At 37.6% G+C, this 14,245-nt stretch overlaps 2 protein-coding genes across 2 annotated transcripts; one reads left to right on the top strand and one right to left on the bottom strand.

Annotated features, from left to right (window-relative positions):
* Nucleotides 1-830: 830 nt before the first annotated feature.
* On the top strand, nucleotides 831-6,517 carry LOC145462887 (geminin-like). The gene is made up of 8 exons (XM_081446536.1): nucleotides 831-1,183; nucleotides 1,304-1,417; nucleotides 2,099-2,239; nucleotides 2,560-2,617; nucleotides 3,125-3,207; nucleotides 3,552-3,641; nucleotides 3,957-4,027; nucleotides 4,788-6,517. Exons 1-8 carry the CDS (start codon nucleotides 926-928, stop codon nucleotides 4,801-4,803), a joined length of 831 nt encoding a protein of 276 aa, XP_081302662.1. The 5' UTR covers nucleotides 831-925; the 3' UTR covers nucleotides 4,804-6,517.
* A 444-nt stretch (nucleotides 6,518-6,961) lies between these two features.
* Nucleotides 6,962-13,200, bottom strand: LOC145462886 (hydroxyproline dehydrogenase-like). The gene is made up of 10 exons (XM_081446534.1): nucleotides 12,615-13,200; nucleotides 11,959-12,164; nucleotides 11,327-11,382; nucleotides 10,962-11,017; nucleotides 10,307-10,408; nucleotides 10,116-10,187; nucleotides 9,513-9,659; nucleotides 8,877-9,148; nucleotides 8,352-8,440; nucleotides 6,962-8,153 (listed from the first exon to the last, which is right to left on the bottom strand). Exons 1-10 carry the CDS (start codon nucleotides 12,873-12,875, stop codon nucleotides 7,981-7,983), a joined length of 1,434 nt encoding a protein of 477 aa, XP_081302660.1. The 5' UTR covers nucleotides 12,876-13,200; the 3' UTR covers nucleotides 6,962-7,980.
* Nucleotides 13,201-14,245: the final 1,045 nt, after the last annotated feature.

Raw genomic sequence — 14,245 nt, 5'->3', positions numbered from 1 at the left:
GGCGAACTTAATGCTGGGCGTAACCCTGCGATAGACTAGCATCCCATCCAGGGGGGAGTAGAAATACTCCTAGTCTCTTCATGCTACAGAAACCGGGATAAGCTCCGGCCTGATGGGCCACTTGGCTCGTATGCAGACTTTACCTTTACCTTACCTTTATTCACATATTCTTAATATGAACAGAGGGTTCCTTCATACATGAAGCTTCAGGCGTGTACACCTCCCTGTTTTTAGATACTGATTAACTAAAAATGGCTTTTCGGGCCCGAAAAGTTTCCGGGGCTTTGGAGAAAGAGGCCCCAGGAACGAGAATGTTTCATGTAAACTCTTGTTCTTAGGCTATCGTAGCTTGATTAAGAATATAACTCAAACAGCGGTATCACTCCCAGGTCACATCCGGCCTCCCTCCCCCCTCTTTTGAAACACAAACGCTTATTAGTTGTAAACTAGTGCTCAACGAGCGAAAATTAAATGGCGGTGTCTTTATCGCTTTTTCGTCCAAATTATTAACAACCGAATTTTGGATTGCACTTTGCAACTGGGAATTTTTGCTGTTTTAATCTTAACAAAATTAAGACTTAATTTTGTTTCCGAATTACGAACAGAACTGCATGAACCCCTACCTTTCATTTGCAAACCGTGTTGAATATGGAAAAACATAGCACTGAATATCATGATTAAAACGTTTTCCTTCTTTGAGCTTATTTCCGTTCTGAAACTCGTTAACATGACTTACACGACATTTTCAATTCGTTTATGTTTTTGTCATAAACACCACGTCCACCGACAGTTGGACTCCACACGCGCTGCTGGAATCTCCACCCGGAGTGATTGGGGGCCCTGGGTATGAGATTTTTGTGCAAAGTCACGTGGCTTCAATGTATGCACGTGACGCACGCTGGAATTTCCCGCGAGGTTTAAAAACATGGCGGACAATGAAGGTGACGAGAATTTCGTGGTGCAACAAACAGCAACGGTTCTCTTCAACTGTGAAACGCCCAAGAGTGAATTCTGCTACGACGAAAATACTCCTCTTAGTCCCGGAGAAGTTTGCATGATGAGAAATCACCCTAAAGTAGCCTCTGTACTGTTTTCTCCTTCCCGAACAACGCGAGGCGGTGAAGGAAAACTTAAACCGAAGTCTTTCTCGACGAACTTGTATGCGTCGCCCACAAGGAAAACGGTAGGCTCACTTGCACTGCTAAATTCTGTTAACTTGTTATGCAATATAGTAGGGCTTATGTGTTTCTTTCTGAGTGATTGATAACTACCTTGAGCTCAAGTTATTTTTAATTTTTGGCAGAAAGCAAACGTTGTCGACAAGGAGAAAAGAAAGACGCTTCAAGTTCTTCAACCTACTGCAAGCGGAGATGGAACACTTGTTGGAAGTCGTGGCGTAGTAAGACGCCAGGAAATGGTAAGAAGCATTTGCAGTTGCAGCTAAAGAAAGATTGTTTGGGGGTTTGAAATCCGTAGGGCTGGACAAAATTAAGGAAAGTCGTGTTGACGTTTTGAAGAGTTATGGTTTTCAATATGCCAGGAATTTTTCCAAATCAAACTAGCTTCTGCTTGTATGGTAATAAGTGGTGGAACATTGGTTTTTTGAGCTTTTTAAAATAACCCTCCCTCTCCTGGGGTATGGTTTTTCAGCCTTTTTGGTCATAAATAGGGTATGGATTTGGCCATTTTGGTCTTAAATAGGGTATGGTTTTTGTACTCTAATCTTGAATTGGGTATGCTTTTTTGGAAGAAGCTACTTTTTCATCATTATCGATAAGACCATAATCTAAAGCCCTTCAAAAATTATGTTAAGGGCAACTGTGTCAGCTGCAATGGTCATAAATAGGGTATCAAATTTTTGGTCTGGTCATAAATAGGGTCAAGAGAAAATGAAAGGGTAGGGAAAATCACAGATTTTGATCATGAATATGGTAAGGGTTTTGGGAAGTGGACCCCACACTGCCACCAAATTTTTCTGGAAGTATCCCCCTAAGGCTCCCTCGCAACTTCAATGTAATCCAGTGAGGTAGAGACACTATATAAAATTTGTTGAGAATGCCACATGTTCATGCTACATGTTTTTGTTACCGTTCTTAAGAAATCAAAGAAAAGCAAGTCACCTACCTTGAAACTCAAGCAACAGAAGCTCAAAATTCCTTCAACATCCAGTGGAAATTCTTCATCCACAACATGTACAGATTCCTCAGATTCAGATACAGCTTCAAGCTCAGCCAAAAAGGTACCATATACAAGAAATATACTTAGTACTGAATTAGACTACGAGAAACCTCTCTTTTGCTCAGTCTGTTGAGTGTGACCTCAAGGAAAAAATGACCATGTGGCTCCCAGGATTTCACACGGTCTTTTTTATCATGCACAATGGACTATGTGAAAGAGAGACTACTCATAGTCTGGTATTAAATTCAGTGTGTACTTGTATACATGTTAAGAAGACAGTGCAGTGACCTTGACATGTCTAATTTTTGTAGTGCTTTCTGCCTCTTGCCAAAAAGTTCTGATACTTTCTCATTTTGTGAAATCTGTTGTTGTTTTATTTAGAATACAAAATCATTGCAGAATGAGGTGATTGATGAAGCAGTAGCTTTAATGGTTTCAGGCAAGTGGCTTCCAAAAGTAACACCTTTATATTCATTGACTAAACTGTACGACGTTCCTGATTTCAAATCCGTTTACAATAGCTACTACTGAGACCTGAAAAATGAATTGTATGTCTTGCCTCAGGAGATGATTTTTCCAGCATTTTTGCCACCATCATGGTGAAAAATGTTCTGCTGGTTGTTTTTCACTAGTTGCTGTCAATTTGAATTTGTCAATTGATGAGATTTGACCTTCGGGGAGCAGGATAGGACATTCACATGACTTGTTTCCAGTCGCATTTGCACTGACTAGGTTTAGTATTGCATAATTTATGCATTGAAAGTTATTAATACTAGATGTTTCACAAACATGGCAAGCTCAGGATTTTAGGTGTACCTTTCAAAATAAATTTTAAACTTGCTGCCCTTCCATTAATGTTTAAGTCACACGTACATGTAGAGCTGTGATTAATTATAGTTAACTGTGCCAAACTTCATTTTATTATAAAATTCTCCTGTATCTTCAGATCCACCACCAGAGAGATATTGGGAGCTACTGGCAGAGGAGAGGAGGCTGGCTTTGCAAGAGGCATTGGAGGAGAATGAGAAGGTTAGTTACAGTTATGTACCACAATAATTGTAGGGTTTGGGTTAGTGGGTAGCCTATGAGAGGTGCAGTGGCCTCATGGTTAGCTTGCTTGACTCTGGATCGAGCGGTCCAGGTTTGAGCCCATGCTGAGGTCACTTTGTTGTGTTCTTGGGCAAGACACTTAACTCTCACACTGTCTCTCCCTCCCCCCCCCCCCCCCCCCCGGTGTATAAATTGGTATCAGCAAATTAAATGCTGGGGGATGGGGTACATTTTTACCTTGGTTCATTGACAAACTTTGGTTCTTAACCACTTGTGCCTATAGTAGTTTCACTTTGACTTGTTTTTATCATTATTTTATTTAGTTGCATAAGGAGTTGGAAGAGCTCCGAGAAAGAAACAAAACCCTGGAAGAAGTTGCTGGCCAAGCTGAGTACTTTGCCTCTCTTTATCAGGTATGTGTTTTGTGCACTAAGAAATAAATACACGTACATGATAAACATGGTTGCATTTGAAACAATGTACAATACCGTCCAACAGTTTACAGGGAGAGTCAATGAAATTGAACTTCTGACAAACAACTTTACATTCACCTGGCCTGGCCCTAGTTATGAACCTATTAGTCTGGTGCCCTTCTACTTAATTTTCTAACAGGGAAGTAAAATTTTATAGCATAAACTTACAGTTAAAAACATAATTTGTTCATCAAGACACCACCACAGTTTTAGTTAGTGACCTCATCTCATTGTGATGATACTCTTAAAATTCAGATGGTCATGGAAGGTGAAGTTCCTGACACAGAATCCAGTGATGCTGCTGAAGAGGAAAACGTGACAGCCAGGTAAGGCACGTGCAGCAGTACTATACAATCAATGGGATTCATCCCACTTGCCACCCTCTGAGAATTTCTGTTGTTATTTGCAGCCCCTGAAACTGTTTACTTCAATCTGCTGTGCCTTGCATGCAAGATTTTATAAGATTTGTCTCCAGAACAGCTTCTGTTACAGACCAGACTCTTGGAATGACAGAAAAGATATGTTATGTGCATTTCAAATTATGAGCATTTAATCCTTTTGAATGGATTGTGGCCTGTGCAATTTGAAAGAAAAACATCTGCAGCAATTAGGGCTTTCATTACTGCGCCTTTCAATAACATGCAGACTCTAAAATTCAAAGCTCAACCGACAGGCATGTTTTTCGCTACTGTCAATCAAATGTTCAGGGGCTCCTCCCAGCTTTCGATTACTGCCGAGTGCCCAGTAATCAAATCAAATCATTGAGCACAGTTTGGACAACATAGTTGGAAGCTGGGAGGAGCCGCTGAACATTTGATTGATGGTAGCAAAAAACACATTAATTTTTTTGTCGGTTGAGCTTTGAGTCAGTATGTTATTGAAAGGTGCAGTAAGGGCTGGGCACTGAACAAATTGTGAGGATGATTTTGCCTGCATGGTTTGACCATCTACAGGAAAGTTTTTCTCATAAAGAAGATCTGTTCAAAACATTTGCCTGCCTGCGAAAACCAGTTGCCCTTTTGCTGAAATTGTTAATGAAACCCCTGAGCTTTGCAACAGGTCCTAATTTTTTCCTTTTGTTTGCAGCCTTCAACCTGAGTGAATAGAGAATTCTGTGAATTGACAGGTCATTCTTGTCAGAGTTCCAGAATCTGTTAACTACTTTTAACACGTAAATGTAATTATTTTAAAGAATAATTTATGAAAATTTAGTTTGCTGATATGTTTAAATGCTTCATTTTTCATCCGGCCATAATTTAATTTGCAGCCAAGCATTAACTTACAATATACAGTACATATACTTAATTACATTTAAGTACTCTTAAAATCTGCACCCCACAGTTCCATGTTAATTTGGAGAATTTTTTAAATCATAATATTTTGTATGGCTTCAAGCAGTGTTGTTTGGCCTGTTTTATTTTTAATTAATTGTACTGTCATATCAGACAGAAATCCCAATAATTAAGCATCTAGTAACTGTTGTGCAACTGTATATTTGTCCTGTGGCCAAGAGAATTCACTTTCTTGTCATTTTAACAGATGAAAAGAATGCTTCATTTCATTTGTAAAATTTGTTTAAACCTCTGTTTGCTATCTGTATGGATTCTTAAAGTGAATTACTATTTAGAAACATCAGACTTTTGAGTGGAAAGCATTTGAAAACTGGGTTGATGTAAAATGTACTAAGGGTTTACAGGCCTTGCTAGGCCTTGCTAGGCCTTGCTAGGCCTTGCTGATCACAGAAGATGTCAAGATGTGGTAAGAACATACATGTATGTACTTGGCTATCACCTCGTGTGCCACGTTTTTGTTCTTACCACATTTTGACATCATCTGTGATTCACTACAGAACAGATGAACTGCAACATGGAGTCTATTTGTGAAACTGATGAGTGCAATTCATGACTATTATTTTATTGCAACAGGATGTTTTCAAGGTGTCATTTGACTACAATTGACCATATTTTAAAAGAAAATACTACTGATTCAAAAAATATTTTAATTTAGACTATATCTGCTCCACAAAATATGCTGATGTAAATACCACTCTAAAGGTTGAGAAAAATTTATTATTGATGTCAATATTGATAGGCCATAAATCTGTTTAATTTCTTAACAAGTGGAAGCTGGCCAAAGCCATTTATGTTACATTTTTTGATTCCTGGAGAGTTGATTATTGATAAGAATTATGATGTAACTGATCATAAAAATTAGTTTTTTGCCTCTTTTATCCATGCATGCGTCATTGGGTATCTGCTAGTATCCCAGATCTTTTCTGGCCTTAAACTCTTAAGAAAGAAACTCACTCTGAGAAAGTATTTTTTTGATATGCACTCTATATCATTTGCAGTTATCAGTTTTGTTTTCTCATTCAACACTAAGTACTGTACTGCTTAAAATTCTCTTGATTTGTATCAAATTATGTCAAACTTGGTGATTTGAAAATCATACCTGGAGAGGGAAGGGAAGGCACAAATTATTTCCATAACAGATAAAATTGTGGGGTTTTTTGTTGTTGTTTTAATTTTCAATATCTTTTAACTTAATATGTGAAATGCCAACTTATGTGGAAGGCATTATGGCCTTAAATGAACTGCTATTTTGGATTATAGATTGAGCAGTTTGGGTTTGAGCCCTAGGTAGGGTCATGAGGTTGTGTTCTGGGGCAATACACTTTACTGGCATGGATTCTCACTTCACCAAAATGCTTGGGTAAATGCTACCAGTTAATACAGAACACTGTTTGTAGAATAGTTTAGCAATAGTTAATTAAAAACTAGTTTAACCTCTTTAGGCTAGAGGTTTCACTCCCTTTACAAGGTGCTATAATTATTTAATATTTAAAACAAAGTCAATTTTGGTCTAACTTGTCATTATGAGAGCAACAACAAAATCAAACAAATAAGACAGTGGCATGATTATTTAACAAGGAGGCAGGTAAATTTGCAATTTGCATTTAAATTTGTTAACAATAGGCCATGTTAATTTTTTTCTTCAGGCTACCTGACTTAACCCTCCAAGCCTCCCTTTAAAAGTGCAAAAAATGTTCATCAAGAAATTCCCAAACCAGCAAACTGAAAGATCATAAAAGAACTTCATGAAAATCTTTGAAAATGATTGCATGTCGACAAGTCATCTTAAAGAAGGCCTCTTTAATTGTTGTGCACTTGGTGCACAACCTTTGTGCCACAAGTGCTCTGAGCCTGAACCATCACACTTATAACAAAACAATGCTATTAAATAGCTAGAATATACACTCCAGTGGCTACAGATTGAACACGTGACAGAAAATTGGCGTTACTCTCGATTCTCACCAAATTTGGACAGTGCGAAAATCTCATCATTAGCCAATTACAGACCATTTTTCAGCTCTTTTCGTCGCATCCTCCCCCCTCGGGAGAATTTTGTCAAGTTAGCTAATTTAGTATGCAAGCCACCGTAATGGTGGTCGCTGTCGGCAAAATGTTTATTTGCTCAAAATTGGGGCAAAATCTTTCGGAGATGGAAGTCGGGACATTTGTAAGGATACAGAAAGTAATATAGGACCAGTTGGTGGCTTCTAAGGCTCAATTTATCCAGAAGTAAGCTGTATTTTTGTTTTCGTGCCGAAAGCCACGCGGTGAAATATTATCGGTTTGTTCTGCTGTCTTGTTCTGTTTTTTCTCTTGGTCATTTTTGTAGCCCGCCGAGGCCATTCTTTCGTCTAAATGAGTTGAAAAAAGTTCGAAAAAGATGTTCCCATTCAAGTTTAAGCTCTCAGGCGATAATTCTGGAGTTTTTTGGCCAAAACGTCGGCTTTGTTATGTTCGTGTTTTTCGGTTGCTATGGGTGACCATGGCTCCCTTTGTTAGGTCAAGTCTGGAGAGTGAGGTCACAAAAAAATTCTAATTAATTCTGATTTTGTTCAATTTCGCTGAAATTTTAGCACGATAAAGCTGGATTGTTAAGGAATAGATTTACCTTCTGCCGATGTGTGGTAGCTATTAACGCTAAAGTGATATATCGCTTCGATGTCGGGGTTTTCAAGAGATTTTTTTGCAACGTGTAGGTTCGGCGTGATTTTGTAATCTGAGATTTTTGTTGACCCTGAACATAGCTATGCCCTGAAGAAACAAGGTTTGGCGAGTAAACATTACAGATTGCGTAATTCAAAGTTGGCCGAGTGGAGATCTGCGTCTGGTCTCCGACAAAAAAAAACAAAAAAACAATAAACCAAGGGTAGAACATGAACCGCGCTTGGCCCATGGCCGCGCGGTTAATAATGCCATTTGCGGCAATATCATGCTGAGGAGACTGTAATTCTTCTCCTTAACTCTTGCCACAAGAGTGACCTTTCCTTTTCTGTTCTTTTGACGACATCTTTGTTCTCAGTAGCTCGCCGTGCAAGATAGGCAAGTGCTTCACCCACTGGGCCATATGGGACTGACTTGTACACACTGAAGCCTTTCTGCCCTACAACATTGAAAAACAAACAAATGAATGTCTGCATAGTTATCAGATTGAGGTTGTTACTGTCAATTAAGTTGGTCATTGTCTATTGCAATCAGGAAAATGGAAACTGTCAGAAAGTTTGATTACCACTATCTAACATGGCAGATGTCACCCCAGTAACACATCCAAGACCTTGTTTAAAGCAGTGACAATCCTTACCTAACAGGAAGGAGACCTGATCACACATTCCATAAAGCTGTCCAAATGAAACCTTTCCAGAATCTTGTGCAATTCCAAGGTCCTTCATTCTGTTAAGAAGCAGTTTGACCATTAAAAACTCCTAATTTATTTGTATGACCTAAACCTTGTGCAACTCCAGGGTTCGGACCAAAACCTATGTCACATTAATATTTTATTAATAAGAAATGCTAGTACAGTATAACTACAAAGTGGCTTATTCAAAATAATTACTAACTTTTTTGGTAATTTTTTTGAAAAGAGAAAAACTCTGATCAGTATTGAATGAGCTAAACATAGTTTCTAAAGGTTGTTTCGCAAGAGGGGTCATGTGAGATGTCAGGGACACTTAGCAGTGACAGCCATCTACTGTCCCCATTCCACGTCCTGGCTACATTTTCTTGTGGGCATGCATGTGATTGTTTCCTAGCTGCAAGATCTCTATTTGTGTGTACAAACTTGAAGGAAACAGTGTAATATTTGAAAATGATTGGTATATTTCCATACCTTTGCACAGCAAGTTGAACTGATTCTTCATTGTGAGATGCCACCATTACTTCTGCTGGAGTATGACTAACTCTCTGTAGCACAGTTTCCACCACTTGATTGTACATGCTACAGGTATCTTCATAACTGTTATGTATGGGGTCATCATAGCCCATGTCCGCTGCATGATTTCTTTCCTGTGCCATATATGCTCCTCGCACAATCTTCGCACCAAAGTAGAAACCAAGTTTGTCCATCAGTTCTAAATTTGCTTTCACTCTGTCAAGGGTATCCTGCAATAAGAATGAACAGTTGTTAAATTGATTTCAAGGCTGGTTGTTGGCCTTATTTTTAAATTGCATATTAATTTTATTCCTGCATTGTGCAAAAAAAAATGTTGCATCTGATAACCCAGGGCAAATAGATTTTGCAGTTGGCTAGTGGTTTCTGTCCTTCACTTGCCCAATGGGGAAATGGAGTTTCCTGGGAAAATGTTTGAGGCAACTCAAATAACAGACTGAAATACCATTTGAAATACAATTTTCTGGGGCTGGTGAGAAAGACTTTTGGGCTTGTTAATCATAGTTAAAGAGCAAGTGCAAAAAGAGGGTTTCTTTGTACCCTGCCTCATAATAATTATGTGTGTGAACACCATACCTTCCTGTAGCACTGATAAGTATTGTACACCCAAGGCATGTTTTTGTTGTACTTGTTCTGAAGTGCTAACACCAGTTGACCAATTGAAGCCTGGAGGTATGTCTGCTCTGCATCAATCACCAACTGTACATTGCGACTTATGCATGCCTTGAAAAATAATGTTAATAATGGCAAAAATTGCCCTTGATAAAAAACATAAATGGCAATATTTTTATGGTCAAAACAGTTTTGCATGTAAATCTAAAAAGTGATTGTTAAGTAGACAGTCAATGAAGTGGTACAGAACGCACGCATGCTTTTTGCGCATTGCACCACTTCTTTGACTGTCTACTGTCTATCTACTCATTTTGAATTTGGAAGTTACGTAAAGGATTATCATGCATATGAGTTAAGTCACATGTACAGTTATCTTGTGTATGAATTGCAGCTCTTTAGGAGTTGTGTTTTGGAGAGTTTTTTGGCCACTTAAATGTGCTTGTCTTGACAAAGATGTTTCTGTTAGAACAGTGATGATTTGATTTGGTTTAAAATTTTCTTACAAAACTATTGACCAGCAAGGGAGTATTTTTGTAATAGATCATACAGTTCTTGTTACAAACTCACCTTAGCAAATGTGTCCAGTCTTTTCAAAACATTTTGAAGATGTTCATTTTGGTTGTCATTTAAAACAGAGAGCTGGAAAAACAAAAGTGTTGAAACTTGATAGGCTAGTTAAGTAACATAATATCTCAACTATTATCTCCAGTGATAATTAAATATTTGGAACAATGAACAATCATTTAAGGCTTGCATACCTTGATTTTCTTATCAAGCCCTCCTGCAAATCTTTCAATACCCAGTTCTGCTGGCAACTCTGAGCTGGTCTCATATGGAGCTAAATGCTCATTCAGTGCATTCTAAACAAAACAGTATAATTTGTAATGATGAAATAAAACAGTATTGTAAAAACAGTATTGTAATGATGAAATTTATTTGCAAATAATTTAGTTTATAAATAATTTTTATTTTAAATAATTTTATTATTATTATTATTATTATTATTATATGTGACTGATTGTTTGATAAATCATACATTCACATGTAATATTTTCTTTTAATATTTAATTCAATACTTGTCAAATGAAAACAAAGTTAAACATAGTGTTTATGAAAGGGTTAGTATTGTACATTTTAAGTTTCTGTAAAAATATCTACTAGACCAGGGTGGATTCGACAGGGGCCAAAGGGACCATGGTTTCAAAAAAAAAATTGGCCAACCATCTTTAAAGCAAAATGTTTCATTTGTATTTTTTTAGGGGGGGGGGGGGAGAGGGTGTTGCTCTCACTCTGCTGCAATTTCTTTGCCCCTCTCTTTCCGAATTTTATGGATCTGCCCCTGTAGACATTATAAAATACACACCAAGACATATGGTACCAAATTAATTGTATTAGCTGGACTAATCAACTTACAAGTAACAAAGGACTGCAAACTGCTGTCATTTTCATTTGTGAAAAGCCTCCTTGTTCTATAAAACAATATGCAAAACAATAATTTAAGAACAGCATATTAAATTATTGAACAGACATGTAAATTGTCTAGTCAGCCCAAAATTCCATACAAGTATGGATGATTATTAATTCATTAATTTTGGATATTTTCATATTCACTTTCATTATTCTGTGAATTTAGGATTGCTCTTTCAGAACTTTTTTTCAGCATGAAATTAATGTGATACATTGTAGCATTTGAAAGGGAGTTACATTACAATAATAATGAAACTAAACATGAGTTTACATCAAATTCTGTTGTGTTCATCCATCTCTAATCCACATACCTGTTTTTCCAATACAGTCCAGAATGGCCTTTGCATTTCTATCAAACATTGCCTCCCTGTAAGAAGCATTTGCCACCAACAATATTACATGTAAGCAATGTAGCTTATGATCTCAAGGTTTCTATCGTGTGACAGTTGGTGAGGGCTGTTCCCTTGTCAACTATCACACGGAGAAATTGAGAGTGAATAATCTTTTTATTTTAGTATAAATCTACTAGTTATTCAAAACTTTATCTAAATCCTGAGCCCTCTAGAGCTGTAAATGTTTTTTCAAGCCCCTCTCCATACCAACACCCCTACCGAAATAATTATGAATATTTTGATTTTACACATTTTTGAGGAAATGTCAGTAATACAGAAATAAGTATTTTAACAGTCAGAGTCTGACATGTACTTTTGCAAGTCCATTATCTGTTTATGATATCAATAACAGTTTGTGAATCTTGAAAAATGTACCCTAAATTTTTCAAGATCATTGTTTGTACTCTGACATACTGTTTCCAAAATTTTGAAGGTAATTTGGTATGTTGCAAAATATGACTCTCTCCAATATCACTGTTGGTATAGCTCGTATTTCAGTTACCCAAGTCTTACATGAGTTTGTTCTTAGCCAAACTATATTGTAGCCTCACCTGCCTTTAAAGTTTTCATAGTCAGTGGAGAGATCCTCTTCATTAGGCACACACAACATAGTCCCTATCCCACAGTCTCGTAACAATTTGATTGTGTCCTGAATGGCTGGCAGAGTCTCTCCAGCCACAAACTGGCTGTACATAGTTTTACGCAATAAAAATTCGAACAACGTTTTTCCAAGCACCCTTTGGCCAAAGGACATAAGCTAAAATGAAAGAAGAAATAACGTTTATTTTATTTAACCGTTACTTAAATCAGTCTTGGGATATCCCCAACTATTTCCATCCCCTTCCCCCTCCCCGCCAAGAAAAAATACTGCCAACCCTGCAAAGTCCATGGCGAAAGATTCAGGTTTTTAAAAAAGAAAAATATAGCTTCTTCCAATTATAAATTAAGCCCCTTATTTACAAAGGTTGTTTTGAACAATTTCAGATCAGAGTATTTTAACTAGGAGGAAAAGTATTTTTTTTTTACAACGCGTAGTATTCTGTACGATACTGTAAATCTTTGTACGAAATATTGTTACAGATACATTCATACAGATCAGATTTAACGCGATGAACTTGTCGTTGCCTGTTTACTTGAGAGTCCTGAATGGTAAAGCCGGTTGGTAACTCTATCAGTCATACCGGCAATCACATCAATCCGTACGTACCACCATACTTTTCCTTGCCACAACATCATAGGAGCACAATTTAAGAACGAAAAGAGAACGCAGTATGTCGCTTGTTTTCTTTACAGCAAATATTCTAGTGTTATCATCGAAGAGAACTTGTTCCTCGGCCACTGTATTGTGATCAACGCTTGTCGAAGTCGTCTGAATCACGTCTGTTCGAAACACAACTGCAGAGGTTTGTAAGAAGCGGACGTGTGGTCGAACCAAAGAAAGGTCAAGAAGATGTCGAAGAATTGACATATTTAGGGACTACCCGGTACCAAGCCGTTTATATTGGGTGACTAATCTGTACCAAGTCGTTTATACAACATCAAACGTGACAGTTCTCAGAGAGAGTAACAGTTGTGTGACTAGAAAACCTGTTTTTCTTGCTGCTTATTTGTGGTTTGTTAATTAATCCTCTGCTCAGTTTTTGGCCGCCTTTCAACTTTAAAAGGGTCGGACTGGATTTACGGCATGGCTGTGGGCCAAAATAGGTGTACATCTTTCAGTTCTTTAGCTGAACGCGAAAGGAAAATATCTGAAATTAAGGAATAAAGATCAGGTATCTCGAAGACAAATATTAAAGTAAAACAGACAATAATGCTTGCGTGACATCGTTTTATTATATAATTACCTTATAGGACATTAACAATGCATGTAATTAACGCGAATTTCAAAAGTTCGCCTTAATTTTATGTATCTCACTTTAAATGACGTTAATTGAAAGCATCGTTATTTTAAGACACCTTTATAATCAGCAAAGCAACTTGGCTGGAAGTAAAGGTAACGTTTCTTCATGATATTTGTGTCCGCTATAGTTGAAGATGAAATTCCTGATGAGCTTATTCTAGACGTTGACCAAACACCGTCAAAGTTCGTACCGACGGATAACGTCACGATGGCAGAAAAGAGTTCATAGCATGTATCCAGAAAAGGAAGGGGCGCATTCCAGCCCTGGACCCATTCATGCCCTACTTTGTATGGCTACCTTCTGTTTTTATTGCTGGAAATAAAGAGCAAATTTTGTTGTTGGACGTTGTTGTTTTCTAACGAAATAAGTGCGAAAAATACGAAATTCGCGTCTTAATTATGCAAACATACCACTCGGAAATTCGCGTTAATAAAAAGTATATAAACATACGTTAATTTTATAATACGTAAATTTTGTTCGCGTTGTTGACGTGCTTCGTTATTTAATAAGGTAGGTAATAAAATCACGCAACATTATCAGATGAGTTCATACAGGCGCGAGAGGCGAACGACAAGCTTTCCCAGTGGGGAGAAGGACCAAAAAAGCCTCCCCCGGCTCCCCGCTCCTATTTATTTTTATTTTTTGTGTACGTGTGTGTTCCTTCTCGCCAAAAAAGCTTTTCGTACGCCTCTTACAGCTTGCAAAAGATACGACACGCAGGTCTACCAATGCAAATGCCGCAATGTAGATGGCTGAGTTATCGTACTCCTATATTTTGGAGGAAAATTCAAAAATATTGCGGGATGATTCAATTTCAAAGAATACTAAAGAAAGGATATTGATTGTTGTGTGATCAACTTTAACCCTTTGACTGCCAACGGCGCATATACATGCCCTGAGTGGTCGTGCTTTTTCTACCACTTGTGACGTCATCAAT

Source organism: Orbicella franksi, chromosome 12 (genome assembly GCF_964199315.1).
Source record: "Orbicella franksi chromosome 12, jaOrbFran1.1, whole genome shotgun sequence".
Lineage (NCBI taxonomy): Eukaryota > Metazoa > Cnidaria > Anthozoa > Scleractinia > Merulinidae > Orbicella > Orbicella franksi.
The sequence above is the reverse complement of the archived record's forward strand: the minus strand, read 5'-3'. Positions and strand labels throughout refer to the sequence as shown.

Bases quoted from the DNA above. Each gene is read 5' to 3' on its own strand.
- LOC145462887 (XM_081446536.1), top strand. From the start codon at position 926: ATGGCGGACAATGAAGGTGACGAGAATTTCGTGGTGCAACAAACAGCA. The intron at 1,418-2,098 runs GTAAGAAGCATT...ACCGTTCTTAAG, and splicing joins TAGTAAGACGCCAGGAAATG to AAATCAAAGAAAAGCAAGTC. The intron at 3,208-3,551 runs GTTAGTTACAGT...TATTTTATTTAG, and splicing joins CATTGGAGGAGAATGAGAAG to TTGCATAAGGAGTTGGAAGA.
- LOC145462886 (XM_081446534.1), bottom strand. From the start codon at position 12,875: ATGTCAATTCTTCGACATCTTCTTGACCTTTCTTTGGTTCGACCACAC. The intron at 11,018-11,326 runs GTATGTGGATTA...ATTGTTTTATAG, and splicing joins GGACTGTATTGGAAAAACAG to AACAAGGAGGCTTTTCACAA. The intron at 8,154-8,351 runs GTAAGGATTGTC...TCAATGTTGTAG, and splicing joins TCAGGTCTCCTTCCTGTTAG to GGCAGAAAGGCTTCAGTGTG.